Source organism: Calypte anna, chromosome 1, assembly GCF_003957555.1.
Source record: "Calypte anna isolate BGI_N300 chromosome 1, bCalAnn1_v1.p, whole genome shotgun sequence".
NCBI lineage: Eukaryota > Metazoa > Chordata > Aves > Apodiformes > Trochilidae > Calypte > Calypte anna.
The window spans coordinates 49,439,650-49,457,076 of record NC_044244.1 but is presented as its reverse complement, the minus strand read 5'-3'; the positions used below and the strand labels follow the sequence as shown (position 1 = coordinate 49,457,076).

General features: G+C 42.6%; 1 protein-coding gene across 1 annotated transcript in view; it reads left to right on the top strand.

Moving 5' to 3' along the window:
- GRIN2B (glutamate ionotropic receptor NMDA type subunit 2B) overlaps nucleotides 1-17,427 on the top strand; it is a 207,298-nt gene that overhangs the window by 29,529 nt on the left and 160,342 nt on the right. Inside the window, exon 2 of the mRNA XM_030454676.1 lies at nucleotides 9,370-9,798. Within this exon, the coding sequence (XP_030310536.1) occupies nucleotides 9,388-9,798 (411 nt within the window). The 5' untranslated portion in view covers nucleotides 9,370-9,387. The remainder of the gene's footprint in view (nucleotides 1-9,369; nucleotides 9,799-17,427) is intronic.

The window sequence follows — 17,427 nt, the reverse complement described above, 5'->3', positions numbered from 1 at the left end:
TCTTTCTGGGCTGCAAGCTCACATTACTGGCTCATGTTGAGCTTCTCACCAATCAGTAACCTCAAGTCAAAATGAGTTTGATAGGCCGGAGAAAATAGAGTAGAGGAAAAAAATGCTTGGACTGGATGGGGCCCTGTCCCTGAAGCACCCACAGCCAGTGACTAGCTGTGGTCCAGATGTGGACCTGTGTATGTTTCTGTCATTCCAGCTCTATAAATATGATTGAGTACTGAGCAGCATGAGAGGTCAGTGGCTGCTCGGCTCAGTCCCTCCAGCTGGGAAAGCTTTCTGGGGACTACTGATTGAAGGTCTCAGTAAGAGGAATCGGCTCTGACCTGTCATACAATCGCAGGCACAGCATGGTCTGGTGCACAGCACTAATGTACTGTGAAAGCATATTGTATCCAGCAGCTTGATGGCTGGTGCCTTACTGGCCACTGAATTCAGGGAAGAAAGATAAGGAAAAGGGAATGTGTTGGGTGAGGACACTAAAGAGGGAAAGGAAGAAACAAAAGGAGAACAAAAATGAGATCACCCAAAAAAATTCCTGATTTGCAGTTACCAATTCTCCCATCATCCTGGCTTTGGTATTTATTATAAGGACAAAGTTTTTCTGAAGGGATGAGTGTATTATGGGTTGCTTCTAGGTTGGGAGTGTACAACTCCAAACATCTCGAATGGCTCTCTTTCTGGTGTCACACATTGAATTTCTCTTGTTACTTCTACTCTATAATTTTTTGTTTGCTTGTTTGTATATTTATTTATTTATTTATTTCATGGTTGTGTTCTCTTATTGTGATAACTATACATAAAATAGACATCAAATTCCTTTACCAAGGATCAGAGTGAAGAATAGGGAAGGGACAGGGGGCAAAAAAATAAAAGGAAGGAGACTGGCAATAAGGTTTGGGTACTCATCCATCCTTTCTAGTGGACTGACCAGAGCCAGCTTTTGATATCTCATGGCTCCAATGGCTGTGGCATGCTAAAACCAGCTCTAGGTCCCTCTCACTTCCAGTATAATTCCCTGTCTCATTTCACAAACAAAGCTGGCTCTTTGCACACGCAGGAAGATCTTTCCTAGGGGCTGAACAGGTTTTTGTTTTAAAGCTTTGTACCATGTCATACATTGTATTTGAGAAGGTGGGCAGCAAACTGGCTGGCTGTATCCAAAGTGTAGGTGTAGTTTAAGGCTGTTTCTGTCTAGGCATCATAAGATGCCCTTTTTGGAATTCTCAGTATTGTTGAAGAAGGAATCACTCAATTTTTGCCTAAGAAAATAGAAAAATATTCCTTCCCTCTTACAGTGTGTTTTAAGAAACCTTTGTGATTTGGCTTTCACAGTGTTTACATCTGGCATCAAAAGAACTTAAGACTGTCTCTTCATGTGAGACTTTGAATAACCCATGGGATTTCAGCACTGGTGTGGTGTTTGGCAGCTGCCTTCAGGAGACAGTGCAGTCTCTGTCTGCCTGCTCTGTGTTTTCCCTCTAAGGAAATGATACAGGGAGTGAACAGGTACCAAGTGAGGTGCCTGAGAACATCTGGGGAATGGGGAAGTCCTTCCACACTTGGAAGCAAAAATTCTAATTTTTTAACTTTTGAAGTTCAATGTAAATTTGCTAACGCACAAAATGCAGAGCTGATTAAGATTAATTAGAAAACGTCAAATGAATACAGAAAATAGTGAGAAATGCTGAGGATGTGCTTCTCCAGACCATCCAAGTGAAGTTAAACTTGTATTTCTCATGGATATTAATGGACTTGAGATATTTAAATCCTTTGCTCTTGGAAATCATGATCTTTAATGTCCTTACATTATTAATGTGCTGTTGATTCCTGCTTGGAAAGGAAAACTACGTGGAGAATTAAGAAAGGAAGGAAGGGATTGCAGCATGGATTATGGAATTGTTCCAGTTTGATTTAATTGGCAAAATGAGTGTTCTGGGTACAGTGTTCTGCTGTCTGAGTAACCCTGGTCTTCAGGAGGAAAAGCTGCTTTCAGCCAGGCTGAAATCCCTTTGGAGGGACCACAGGCACCCAGTGGCATGTCCCTTGCTTTGGAGGATCTTGCTCTGAACCTGGATTAAGTCCTGAGGTAGGGCAGGCAACAGTCGGAAGTGGGAAACGGTGCTCATCTCATAAGCTTTGAAACCCTTGCTTCAAATGGAGCATACACAGAGCGACAGCTGTGGCAACTGAACCCTCCAGGTGGTGAGGATATTTCAGTCTCTGGCAGAGAGGGCCTGTCTCATCCCTCCAAACTTGTCCAAGCGGGATGCTGGGGGAGGGTGAGCTCCTGGCAGGGGAACAGTGGCTCCAGCCCGGCTCCGCACGCCAGGCTTGCAGAGAGTGATGGCTGTGCCAAGACTTTATGCCCTGGCATTTAGAAGCTGGCACTGGGCAATGCCAGACTGACCTGCTGTCTCACTTAATGGCTTTTGTGTGTGACACTGACTCCTGCAGATCTGTACGTGTGTGCCAGCCTGGGTAAGCAGGTCAGACTCACTCTTGCTCTCCCTTATCTTCATCATCCTTTGCTTATCCTGCTGAGGACCCAAGGGGACTCAACTTGTGAGGAGGGATGAACACAGCTGAACTTCTGATGCAGCAGAGGGAAGTCCCAAGGGGTGATCAGATAACCATCTACAAGCATTTTCAGGGTAGAAACGGTGAGTCAAGAAGAAGAAATTGTTTAGATTGAATGAAGGAGATATTGTGAATGTAAATGGATAGCTGAGCAAAAGGAAAAATTGGGCTGAGTTTAGGGAAATGCTTCTAAATGTGAGCCTTGGAGTTGTCTCTTAGCACTGGTAATCCTATTGTTTGAGTCATTTCAGAACAGGTAGTGTGCTAAAGCAGATGCCATAGACAGCAATCCTGAAGTGACGGGGGGAAGGGCAAGACTATTAAGAAGAGGATCTTCATTTGTAATTTCTATGAATCACTGGGTATTGGTCGCTCCAGAAGCTCACAGGCTGTGGCTGTATCAGCTATCAGCCATAATATGTAAAATATGTGGGTGGGTGCAAGTGGGAAGGACACTGGGAACTTACCCTAGGGCAAGCTTACAATAATGAGACATAGTTCTTCATCTGTTGGGAATGATACGGGTCTAATTGATGATCAAAGCATTCTTTGTACTGCCTTAAGTGCAGGGAGAGAAATGCTCTTCTTCTTTGCATGGGGCAGAAAAAGGGGAAGCCTTTTTCACCTTGTTCTTAGACCTGTTGAATATACAGAGGAAAACTAGCTGTCAGAGGTGGGAAGGTATGAATATGTAATCAGCATGGCACTAGCCTAGTCAGGGATGAGATTGTGCCTCATTTAATAAAGAAAGAACTATCTGGAAGAAAATAAATAGAGAATAGAATTAAGCTTATGTGCTACTTTCTTTCCCATGTCCATGGAAGGAAAACTAATAGTGAGATAATGAGAGAGCTCCAAGATCTTGGAAGGCTTTGGCTGGGGGTGTGTGATGCATTCCCTAAAAGAAAAAGGCTGACTTGAAAGAAGTAAGATAAAAGAATCAGCATTTTATAAGTTAGATGGAATGAATCTGTGGGGCATTACAGGCAAGGACAAAGGCTGTGAAGAGCAGCAAAAAAGACCTGCCCAAAATGCTTTGGAGAAATGTTTCTACCACTGTTATTGGAGTGTTTATGTATCAGAATGAGAATATAAGTGATGTTCAGAGCTACTTAAAATAAACTAAATTGTAACAGTTTTAATTTAAAACTACTTAAATGTCCTTGGGGAGGATGTTTACTCAGAGTCACTGTGATGAACAATTTTGACCCAGGTGCTGGATTGCTCTTGCATTCATCACTGTGCACAGCACTTTCCAGTGTCTCTAGTCTCTGCCATCTTCGATCTCTGAGTGTATGGGGACTTTCCTGCAGCATCATTCATTCTGTTTATCAGCACCTGAAGTATGCAGGTGCTTCCAAGACACATCCATAGTACCCCAGATCCACCTCTCTTTTAATTTCTGTTTACAAAATTCCTGGAACAACAGGGCTGTGAGCCAGAAGATTTATGGGCACTTACGTCACCTTCCTGGTAAGCAGTAATATGGGGAACAGCAGTGCAAGTGGTGTCAGTGTACAAAGAGCCTGGGATGAAGGTGTGGTAGGGCAAGGTTGAAGCAGTGGGACCATGAGGAATGCCTTTTCAGAGGTACACTGTATGCAAAGGGACTGTGGAAATGGTACTGACCCTGAGAACAGGAAGCTGTCCGCTGAAATTGGGTAGCCAAAAGTCAGTGAATTAGAGAAACTTAGGTGTAATACATGGTATGATTTACAGGCTTAACCCCAGCCCCTAGGATTAATAGTTTATGGAGCTGCAATCAGTCCTGTCTATTTCCCCATGCTGGTTATCCTAGCTCCTGCAGTTTACCCATAAGGCAGGTAGCAGACAAAGATTAAATAGGCATCAGTCTTCTGCGTTGGTAAACGCAGAAATACTGTTCTTCTTTGGCTTGGACATACAGGCGTTTCCTTGCCAGACAGCCCAGCAGCATGGCTACGGTAATGTTAACGTTAACTGCTGCTTCTTTTAGTGCACTTGCCATTATCCCCTGGTAGTGTATTGGATACTAGGCACAAAGCACCTTTCAGCTTTGTAGAGTATCTCACAGGTGAGATGGATTTTTTCCTACCCTCAACTAGGAACTGAAACACAAGGATTGCTTTTTGATTCATTACCTCATACTGCTCAAACTATCTGAGAAATTAAGTGTGAATTAAGGTGATGTCAAAGATGAGCAAATGTGAAGGGCATGGTAACACTGATGGCTAATGCTGGGGCTAGCAGGTAACATCTGTCTGTAGGTAATAGCAGGGCTGTGGGAGGTTGTGGGGCCTTGAAGTGGGTTAGGGATCTGAAATGGACTGGGAATTAGTAGCACAGTTGTTGCAGATGCAAAATTAGCTTGTAGAAGTCAGATTCTGTGGCTTGAAGTCTTCTAACTAGTGCTGGGACCTCATCATAACTCCCAATCAGCAGAGTTCAGAGAACACTGGGATATGAACTTCCCCATGGCCCTCCAGGGAAGTACAGACAGGGAAAGCTGAAGGTAGATGATACCAGTGTCCCTGTGAAATTCCCTTTGGTGGTGGCTAGTGTGTGATGCTCAGCCTCCTGTCCCAAAAAACTTTTTCCTTCTAATTATTAGAAGCTACCTTCAAGACAGCTTTATGTCTGAGAGTGCAGTACTACAGGTCTTCCACTCCTTGCTGTCTTGAGCTTGGAGATGGGGTTTTGAGGGCCTGGAAATACTCTCCCAGGGGCCAATTGTGCAAGGCTGCCCAGCTGGCACAGCTGAAGCAGAAGGAGGTAACACTACTGGCACATAATCAAACTGCGCCCAAACTCCTGGGACCAGCCCATGTTCTGCCTCAGTTTCTTTATCTGACCTGAAGATTGTTTAGCTTTGCTGAACACTGCCTGAGTAGTACTTTATTTACAGTTAGCCTGGTTGAATGCACAGTGACCTATTTGTGTACTTTCTGTATTCTGAAATATCGTCCAGGAATATCTCTAAGTGCTGAGCTGTATTTTGCCTGTGCAGCCTAATAATTTTCTATTAATACTTACCTTAGATCTGATCCACATAAAAATACAGTGGCAAATAAGGTTCTCATGATATTTTTAAGCAATCTAACCTTTGGTCCTGGCCAAATTCCAATCTGAATAATGACTGTCTGACTACCTACATTCCTCCTGCATTTTCAATTGGAGAAGTTAGCTTTGCCTTCCCATTCTAACTGTGATTGTGTAACAGTGCTCTGCAGCACTAAGTAGATGCTTCATTTCTCTACAATGGTGGATATGTTTTATTGGTAAGTAAAATGATATTCTAGAGGTATAATGGTTTTACAGGCATACTTATACCTAAATATAGTTATGTTTGTAAAACCACCTTGTCTAATGGCTCTGTCGTATATTATGTTCCAGGGAGTAAAGGACAATATAATAGTGTGGAGTAATGTGTAAAGGATTTTATTTGCCAGACTGGAGTTTGGGATTTGCTAAATTGTTTTTGAGTGGCAAAATCATAGAAAAGACTCCTAAGCACTGGGTTACCTCCACCATCACCAAAGGAAAAACCTACTCATATAAAATACTTTTTAATAAAATATGCTGGCAGGTTTACAAAATCATACTCAACTGGTGAAATTAAACTCTAGTGATACAAAAGTTACTTGAAACAACTAAGGGCAAATGTTTTAGAACTACAGGCTTATCAGGTGCTTATGAATTTCTCCACGCATATTCACTGTACGTATTCACCCCTGCCTCTCCTCTACTACCACACCTTCAAAAGGGGCTTGTAGTGAGCCAGAACAGAGGAGGAAAGAGGTGCTGGGACATGTCTTTTCCTCCAGCAGCTAGCATTTGTATGTGAGCGGGAGTGTGGATAGTAGCTACCACTTGTGAACAGAAGTCACCCAAGGAGTGTAAGGGATGTAAGTACTGTGAACTCCCCTGTTTGAGTATCTTGTCTCTACTATGAACCTGCTGCTGTCTTGTGGCAGTGTGCTGGGGCTGAAGGGTGAAGGCCACCCCTCAGCTAACGGGGTGTTGGGAACCCCGGGTCAGGTGTTATTTATTGGGGTTCTTCAGCCTTATCACATTCCTGGGCTGCATCCTAGGAAGGAGCGCAGCCTGGATATGGCACCTGCCATTCTTTCAGAAGGACACTGGTCCTTGGCATGCAGACTGCCACTAAGTGCCTGAGACACATTGTGAGAGTGACCAAAGTGTTATGTGTGAACAAGAGGTTGAGGGAGAGGTGTCTTGGGTAGTGTACAGCACAGGCTATCTGAGCATTGCTGTTTTCAGGGAGAGGGCTTGCAGCTGAGGAAACAAAGTGGGGGTGTCAGGTTGCCTTTGGAGGCAATGATGACCTCCTCTTCAGCCTCTTCCTAGCCCTGGCTGCTCCCTGCATATCTAGCCAAACCCTGAAGATGTGGCATTGTACAAGAATTCCCATCATCTGGTGCTGAATGGAAAAATCTCCTTTGGATGTGCATCCCATGAGTTAGATACCAAGCCGGTATCTAACACCAAAGTGCTCTTCAGGGTCTGGGCTGGTAGGTAGTTGATAAAGATTTATTGGCTTTGATACAGGTGAAGAGAAAGGGAAAGGGTTTCTTGGCCAGCATTTTTCCCAATGGGAGAAGTCTGTGCTTGGGTGTGAAGACAAACAGCTGCCACAGTCGCAGTTCCTGCATTGCTGCTGACTGAGTCCTGGGCTGGAAGGCCTGTAAAATATTGCCAGTGGGAGAGGGGCTGGAAAAAACCTACATTCTGCTCCCTGGGCATCACAGCTAGCCATTGCTTAACCAAGCGTAATATGCTGTGTGAAACTATGCAGCGGGATCACAGGAGACATATTTTAAAGAGAACAAGTATGGCATTAAAGTGAGTGAGGAAGAGAGTGAGAGACGGAGAGCGTATAGAGTGCATTAAAGTTAACAAAGCATTGCAGGAATGGGGACTGCATTTCACTGTGAAGGAATCTAATTTAGTGATTCGTAATTGGAGGATAAGTGTCCTGCCAGAATGAAGTTAGTTGTTCATTTTGCCAAACTCTCAAAGTCTCTTGGTTCTCCTTGTGGGCATCTCTCAGAAAGTGGATCCGTCAGAGTTTAGAATCGATTGGCACTTCACATCCGTGGTCCCTTTTATCCTCCTAAGTGGATTTGGTTCCTCTGATGCATATTTATTATCTATTTTATTATCTGCTTATTTATCTGCTAATATCAGTGTAGGCTACATTCTCTCTGCATGGCAACTGAGCAGGTACTGAGCCTGTGTTCTCCTGGGCAGGGCAAGATGGGGCCCCTTGCACCCTCTCCCTTTGCATGGCTGGTGCCAGGTAGGGCTGTTTCATGGACTTCCAGCTTTCCCAAGGTCTTGCCAGACTTGTCCCTGCTGCTGTGGCTTTTAGTCCATTTGATAAAGGCACATACAGCAAACAGTATGGAAGGGTCCCATTGCTGGACCCCCAAGACCAGAGGTGTGGTGCAAAGAAATGCAGGGCTGGTGTCTTTGTTTGAAGTAAGCCTGGCTGCTGAAGAACAGATTTATAGGCATGGATAGCTGAGGAGGACCTTTTGTGCAAAGGGAAAGTCATCTTTAATTCGAAATACCTGAAATCTCCTTGGGACAGCATCATGGCACTGACTGGGCACTGAGCTGTGCTGCCTCCCACAGGGATAGTGGGCATCTGGGGGGACACTTTTTGCCTTTTTTTTGCCTCCAGACCTGATAAGGTTTTGATATTTATGCTGCATAGGTGCTGCAAGGATTAATTCGTTCATGTTTTTAAAGTGCCTTGAGGATGAAAAGTGCTTTGGAAATGTGAACTATTCTTAAAACAAGACTGAATAAAGAAAGAGCCAGGACCAATCCCACAGGGATTGGCAGCCCACTCAGGCAGGGGCTAGAAATATGACCTCATTGGGTTTTTCCATTTTTACTGTTATGATTAGAAAATAAATTGGACATGTTCAGGGAAAAGATTGGTGTGACACTCCTGGCTGTAGTAGCTGGGGGTGAACCTTTGTAAACTCTGTGGGTATTTTTGCTCCTGGGAAAAATATCTGTCATATGGGCTTGGAGGGAATGTCTTCCCCACACTACACTGATCCAGTTTTGGCCACAACCACAGGGAAATTTTGTATTCCTGTCTTTTTAAAAATAAATTAACCTTGTATGGATCAAGGGCATATGGCTGCCTGTACTACAGACTGAAGCTGTGTGTATGTCCTGGTGATAGGAATGTTGTACACAAGGGATAGACAAGTACATATACATCCAGTGGCCTTGCCCATTTGTCCTCACTTTATTCTGGAGTGCTGAGTAAATAAAGGGAGTCCTTATCTGCCTGGTACCTTCAGCCTCCCTGCTTATACCTCCAGCAGAAGGCCAAACTGATTACAAGCACCAGTAATCCCTTTGTGTTGAGGGGTAGCACTCAGACATGGGCTTGACATAAGCAATTAGTTTCACAAAGACAGCTGATGAGCCATCAAAGGACAATATTTTTGACTTGGGTCTCAGAGTGATGTGGGACCTGAGACATGACATGATCCCATCTTCCACTGACAGCTGTTCTCTGAAGTGACTCCAAACTCTGAAGTAGAGGCTGGATTGCTCTGACCCCCGTGACTTGAACAGAGCCTTGAATGTAGCCAAAGGGCTGGGGGTCAGGCAAGAAGGACTGGTGGAAGGAGGGCTACTGGCTGAGGAATAACAGTGGATCTGCCTTGAAGGCTGAGTGAATGATTGACTTGTCAATTAATCGCTTTCCCTTTCTCTTACTTTTTCCCTTTCCTTTTTTTATTCATCACTCAGGGAGTGTAAGAGCTGAAGATGAGGCCCAGGGCAGAGTGCTACTCTCCAAGGTTTTGGCTGGTGCTGGCAATCCTCGCAACAACAGGGAGCGGGGCCCATGCCCAGAAAAACCACCCGAGCATTGGCATTGCGGTCATCCTGGTGGGGACCTCAGACGAAGTGGCCATCAAAGATGCCCACGAGAAAGATGACTTCCACCACCTGTCAGTGGTGCCTCGGGTGGAGCTGGTGGCCATGAATGAGACAGATCCCAAGAGCATCATCACCCGCATCTGTGACCTCATGTCAGATCGGAAGATTCAAGGGGTGGTATTTGCTGATGACACAGACCAGGAAGCCATTGCCCAGATCCTGGACTTCATCTCTGCCCAGACCCTCACTCCCATCCTGGGCATCCATGGAGGCTCCTCTATGATCATGGCAGATAAGGTACATTTCAGCTTTTTTCTAATACAGACCTACAGATAGAAAACTTAAAATAGAAAGAAATATCTTATTCTGTGATCCTCAGGTGTAGTCTCATGGGGCCAAAGGGTTGGGGGATTAGAGAGTCTCAGATTCAAAAAGAGATTAAAAGGGCTAACTGTGTGAAGCACCACTGAGAAGAGTCTATTAATCATGTGGAATTATCTGCAACAGAGAAAAATTGAGGAGGGAGAGGAGTAGGTAGAAGAGAGCTGCAAAAGAATCTGCCCTTTTCTTCTTCCTTAGAGAGGGTAAAGAACCCCTGACAACTGTGATTTATTTATTTTAATTTTTTTTAAAAAATTTTATTTTTGCTTGTGTTTTACCTTAGGAGAGCCAAGGCTGTTAGCTTGGGTTTTCCTGCAGGCAGCTGGAGGACACTGTGGTATTTTCAGTAATGTTTAATACAGCTCTGACATCTTAATTGGAAAATAATTGAATCTTTAATAAAGCCAACCTCTCTCAGAAGTGTTCATTAGCTCCTGAAGCTAAATAGATGTTAGCTAAAGCAACTGACCAGTCTGAACCAGTTCAGTTAAGCCTTTGTTTCTACTGCACTACTTTATTCCTTCATATTGCTGACATTTCACTGTTTATCAGGTCCCATGCAGTCTTCTGGGTAATTAATGTACTTCATATAAAAAGGGCAGGGTGCAGAGAGAGCAGCATCTTTGGCCGTCTAACTCTCAGCTTAGAGGAGCCTCTGTGGTGTGCAGCTGAACCTGATAAAAACCTTCACCCTGGGAGGAACAGGGGACCCAGAAATTCATGCCTGAGTGTGCATCTGGCCAGCTGGTGTGGCTAACAGTGGCCTCTGGGCTGCTGTGAGCCAGTGGGAATATCCCAGAGAAGTGGGCTGCTCCTTTCCCTGCAGGCTCAGTGCCAGACAGAGTTGGTGCCAAACCCTTTACTGAGAAGACCCTCTTTACAACACTTTGTGCATCACAAAGAAGTAAACAGCGATGCAAGCTGACAGCCTTTTTCTTTTACAGGTCATTCTTAAGTGAATCTGAGACATTTAACTAGGCAGAATTGGGTCTAATTGAATGAGGGGGGAGAATTAAGCTAGCCTCTGTGGCAGCTTTTCCTCAGCAAGAGATCTAGTGGGCTGAGAAATCCTGATACTTCCTGCTTTATTTATCTTGTGAATGATTAGTCCAGTGCAGGTTACCATAAGGGAGTAGATGGAAATAAATTAATCAGAAATTATTTTCTCACTCTGACCAGCGATGCAGTGTTATGTTCTCTTATCAGCCTTTGAACTACATTAGTCACTGAATAAAATAATCATGGGCAGTTTTTTCTCTCTGTACTTGAGTAGCTGCATACATGATAAACTCATTCTGCCCCATTCCACTCACAATGAATTTTTGGTCTTAGAGGACAGTCAGGAAACAATGCTGCATCTTGATGCTCTCCTGCTTGTTGCGTGGCATGATCTCTGTTGGCTGTGGGAAACAGGTCTGAAGCATTACTTGAGTGCTGCATTTCACACTTTTGACGGCGTTTTACATTTTTTTTGAGCAAGTGTGAGTGTTACTGATGCCAGACCTCCTAAGCATTTGGAAAAGGTCCTTGTGACTTTGAATGTGGCAGGCCAAATTCTGATTTCAGATTCCCACAGCGTAAATCCAGCTATAGCCCTGTTGCCTTTGGCAGAATTAGATCAGATTTACGCTGCTGTAATTCAAAGAGGAATTTGACCTATTGAACTCTGCAAAGATTTTCCTGTCTACCTATCTCTAGTCTGTCCTTGGGAAGGCAGCATCTCCTGTGTCTGCCCTGTATACCCCACTGGCTCACTTCTAAAGAGCGTTCTGGCAGGCAGGCAGCCCATGGGGAGCTCAAAGGTGGAAGCGTTATGAATGGAGACCTCTGCTTCATCAAACATACCCTTTTTTTTTTTTTTTTTTTAGTTTTGCAATCAGAAGCAGCAGGTTACATACAAAGATATGCAGTTTTAGGAAAGGCCAAGATTTCTTTTAAGCTTAAATAGAAAAAGGCTGACCTTTACAGCTTCTGATTCACAGGTGCATAATCTTTATTGGGTAATATTTATTTGAAGAATTGAATTAAAATATGGTAGAGAGTAAATACACAGACATTCTACTAAATATACTGAAGTCAGCCTGGTAAGCCCTTAAACAATCTATTTTCCAGGGACGTCTTTGACAGAGGTTTTGCTTTTAGTGACTCTTTGTCATGTTATTTGCAGATGAGTTGTGTGGCTGGGGTTTGATCCTGCCAGGGTGGATTGCTGCTTTCAGCATCCCCTCGACACCCACAGCAGTCAGCTGTGATTGAACTTGCTCAGCATTTCACAGCTTCAGACCTCCACTTACAGCTTCGTTATGCTCCCTGTGTGTTTGTGATCAGTAGCACCAATGCAAACCTAAAGAACACTATAAAACCACTTATGCCTTGGTGTGACAGATAAGACTCTCTTCACTGGAGGTTAATGCAAAAAATGTCCTCAGTTCAACCACCTTCCCTGGAGTAGCAGGTGAAATTTTGTTTCACCTTCAATGAGGGTTAAATCAGTGGGTCTGAGAGGAAATCTGGGTTCATGTGTAAAAAGGGCTTTGTAGTATACTGGTAAACTGAAACATGACAGGACAGGTTTAAAAAAAAAAAAAAAAAGGAAAAAAAAGGGGTAAAAAAAATTTTTTTTTCCTGAATTTTCTTTTCTCCTTTATATATATATACACCATATAATGTGCACCATAGGTTGGCTTCATCTCAATTAACTTGCAGCTGGATGTTTGCTACCTGCCAGCTGGAGGTCTAAGCATCATTACAATCAGTGGGGAAGGAGGCACTCTCTGAAGACAATCCACCCCACCCATCCTAAGGTGCAGAGAAATACTTCTGGGAATGTCACTGTATTTCCCCAGTGCTTACTGATAAAGGATGTACTTTGAATTGCTTGTAATGCCTTATCATAAATGCTATGAATCCTGCTCTTGGTGTAGCGTAGAAAGTAGAGGTATGTAGCTGAAAGTATAACATCTGGCTTTCCTTCTTGTTTTATTCAAACTTATGCTCTTTAGTATTGCATTTGATTAGATTTTGTAGACGTTTCTTCTATCATAATGTTTTCCCACTGTTTTGCCATTTTCTTCTTCTGAAGAAGAATGGACTCATTTGCACATATTTTTGCTGCTGTGCTTCTTGGTGTTTAGGTCTCTAATCTCACCTGCTTAGCTGTTACAAAGTGCTACATGAAATTTCTGTCTAATTTGGCATCAGAAGAAAACCACCAGTTGATCTGTATGCACACCATGGTCTAGGTTTGAATTCCAGGAAAACAGTGAAGCAGAGACACACGATGTGCCTCACTTGATCTCTGAAGACACCACTTTGCTGAGGGAGCCTTGTCATAGCTGGTTTGCTCCCTTTAGTTTCTGACAAGTGTGTTGGCAGTGATGCCAAACAGTGGGAACTGCAGCAGTAATTTTGTCAGGGTTGGGTAGCCTGGGAGTGCTGTGGAGGTCCAATAGCTTCTACTGTAGCTCCTCCAAGAGAAGGAAGCTCTGAAGTTGTGAGGCAAGGTAGAAAAGATGCTGCATTCTTACAGCCCCAGCAAAGCAATGCCTGGTCCTTGTTTTGGGGCTGACCCATTGAAAAGGGACTAAGAAAACAGCATCGTTTCAATTGGACCCCTGATGAGAAAGGGAATAACACTGATCACAGGTGATCGGTGTTCAGTGTGGAATTCATGAAATGGAAAGGAGAGAAATATGCACCACCACCAATGCCCAAATCATGTGATCCAAAAACTTTGCTTGTTAAAGCTCCCTGGTCTCTTCAGTTTGCCTGAAGTTGCTGGACTGACCTTTCTTTTTATAGTTTTGTGTTGACTGAACTTAAGAATTAGTTTGCTTTGTCCAGAGGACTGCAATGCACTCGTGACTGGTGAGTACATCTGCTCCCATTCCAGTATTTAAAATTATTTCTCCTTTCTCCTCAGTTGTTTTGAAAGCAGAAATTCAAGCCTACCACAGTGTGGAAATAGCTGACAGATGAGCTTGCTCTGTGTTAGGAGACTGATGGTGAAAGGAAACAAGGCTGCAAACCAAGCTTTGGTTCAGATAAGCATGCATACCAGTATCTTGTGTTTGCAGACCTGAGACTGGAAATCTGCACCATTTTCTTCATTATGTTTTCATTATTACCTCTAGAACTAGGAGGTAGAGGAGCAGCTCCAGAAACAGAAAAAAAACAAAACAAAACAAAAAAAAAAACCCAAACCAAACCACCCTAATGTACATCTATAGGTATCTTTGGAGAAGAGGGAATTGTTCATATTTAGGGCACTTACTCTGCTGGAAAACATTTAGCTTCTTGCCTAAAAAATGACCATGCCAATTGGCTGACTGGTCTGTTCTGTAATGACAGACTGTTCATTTTTTAAAATAACAGAGAAGATCAACTTGGAGATACAGAAAGCAGAAAAGGTAAGAGGAGAAAATGCCTTAGGTTCTCTTATAGCACATATAGTTACCATCAATTCTGGAACTGTCCCTTGCATGAACAGTCATGTTATTTTGCCAAGGCTTCTTGTCCTGTGCAGTTTTATAGTAACACAGTGGTGTCAGTATTCAGAAAAAATATTGGAAAAAGAGAATGATTGTTTTCCCATCTGAAAATCATTTCCCTCTGTCTCTGCATCCCTTGCTATTTTCTCCAGGATTTGCCCTTGCAGGGTAGCCATAATGATGGAAATAAAATAGTCAGAATGCTCTATTAAACTGGACTGTGACCGTAGTAAAATCTGTATAAAAGCTGCATGAAACTAACCTGAAAACTAAAATCTGTGATCCTTTCTAGGCCAGATTCTCTTTCCTTTTCTCATACAGCACACAGAACTGAATTTTCTGCTCTTCTCTCCACTCCCTATTCACACCAAAGCTGAAATTTCTCTTTCACCTTTCCCTTCCAAAATCCATGTCCTGGTTTTTTTTGGTTTTCTGTCAAAAAAAAACCAACCAAACAAACAAAAAAACCCCCCCCAAAACCGCAACATTTTTCTTCTTAATTTTTCTACGACATATTGTCTTTTTCTCCTTCAGTATTGAAGGCTGTTGTGACTGCTCCATGCCAGGGCTATGCTGCTGCAGCACCAGCAAGAGTTTTCTGTGGTATTTTGGTGAGGAGCAAGTTCAGACTCAGAGAATAGGTGTAGAGCATTATTAGGAAGTAGAGCATCAGCTGCTGGTCAGAGGAGAGTTGAATGATGCTGCAGGTCGAGAGAAACCAAAACTAGTTGGATAGGCTGAGCACCTAGATACACACTGAAACCAGGACAAAGTCAAAGACACGGGGACAGTGCTGCTAAAAGCAGAACATCTGTAATTAAAAGGAAAGCACTTTCACTCCTAGGTTTCAAAAGGTTAAATAATAGAAATGCATGGGGAATGCAAACCTCATTTTTTCGATGTAAATTTGTTTCGTTTCCATTAGGGATGATGGCTGAAATTTCGAGAGCCCTTGAAAGAAAAGTTCCCTTTGAATAGATTATATGAAGTGAAGAGAAATAAATTCTCTAAGAACAAAATACTACTTAGGAAAAAAAATTTATTTTGATCTGCAAACATTGAAATAGAAATAATTCAATGTTAGGAGATTTCCATATTTATTTTTTTTTTTTCCCCCCATCCTTTTCTCCAAAGCAAAATGTATGCAGCTAATGTAATTTTCACAAAGTATTTTCATTTCTCTGAAACTGCATTTGATGATAGTATCACAGAATCACAGAATCACAGAATCCTAGGGGTTGGAAGGGACCTCGAAAGATCATCTAGTCCAACCCCCCCTGCCAGAGCAGGGCCACCTAGAGTACATCACATAGGAACGTGTCCAGACGGGTTTTGAATGTCTCCAGTGAAGGAGACTCCACGACCCCCCTGGGCAGCCTGTTCCAGGGCTCTGTCACCCTTACAGTAAAAATTTTTTTTCGAATATTCAACTTGAACCTCCTATGCTCCAATTTACACCCATTACCCCTTGTTAGAATAAATCTTACTTAGACTTATCTAGTGATCTTAAAAAATAAAATTAAAACCCAAGCAGTTTCCCATCAAGCTTTTAATAACTTTCTTGGGTATATGATTGATAGACTTATTCTGCTTTTTGGTATTTGTTTCCTTCTGCAGCCAGATGAAAGCTCTGTGTAGCTCACAAATAATGAACTAAATATCATGTGTTCTCAAATTACGAGTTTGCTGCAAAAGTTGGAGAGGGAAAAGAAAGGTAGGTCACAGAGATACAGAGAATAACAGACAGCTTTGTATGCTGATGCTGTTTTTCCCTTGAGTGTACACATGTACACACAGGCCAGGTGGAGCTGTAATTTATTTTTACATCTGTACCTAATTCTGTCCATACAGAATTACATTTTTTTCATATAAAGAAAGTGAATATAACTAGCATATTTCTGTGGAGTTTAATTAACATCTGAGAATATCCCTGGAACAACTTTTATTACTTTACAAATAAATTACAGCACTTAAAATCCCTCAGATATTAGGAAACCTGGAAATGAACTTTTAAGAGCTTTAACCTCTCCCCAGGGCCATTAAATCCTGCAATATTAACTGTAATTTTCCAAACAAAAGGTCAAGTGGTCTCGTCAATATTATTTCAATGAAATTTTTTTTTGTCAAAGAAATATATTGCTGCTTATATTAAATACCCTATTAAAATAGTCTGCTTCAAAAAATTTTAATTTTCCCTTATTTTATCTCTGATATGCTTGGGAGGAACCCCATTTCAAGGCCTCACTTTTTTTCAGTGAATGATTCTGAAGAGTCACAAGAAAAAGAATGGAGACGGTTAAAAAAAAAACAAAACAAAACCAAAAATCCCTCTTTAAAAAACAGTCATTTTACAGAAACATCACTTTCCCTGAAGTATTCCCACTGCTTCCCTCCCCCATCTCCCCAGATAATTTCTATGGGATTTCATTTCATATCTGCCTTGGAAATGCAGAGCCTTGGACAGCTGAAGCCTGAAGGTACCATCTTGACTTGAGTGTCACAAACCTGGAGGAACCCTGGTGAGGCCCACACCCTGCTGAGGTGCCCGGGGTGCTTGTGAGCAGAGGCAGTGGTGGGGCAGGGATGGGATACTGAAGAAGAAGTGTGGGTGCCTTCCCTTGGCAGGAGTTGTTCCAGACAACAAACGTCAAGCAAAACTGAAGTCTGATTCCTTTAAATCAGTTTTTTGTAGCTATTTATAAGCTGCTTTATTTTAGGTCATAGAATTTTTCTTCTAGGAGTACTGAGTGTTAGTTTTCTTCTGTTGTAGAGATGTTTTCCTTTGAGTGACAGAAGACCTTTCCTTGCCTATCTCTGAACACAACCACTGCAACCTATCTGAGGGAAAGAGAATTTGAATTAACCTTTTCCCTAATAATGTTTAAAGGTGGTGTTGCCATTGCCTACCTGGAAATAGAAGTATTAAAAATATCTGTGAGGAAAAGGTTGTTTTCCACACAGCTTGGACCTGGCAAGTAATCTGGCTTTTTTTGAAAAAGTTTTTTTTCCCTAGATTTCTAATCCTGACTTTTGCACTGATGATGTTTAAGTGGAT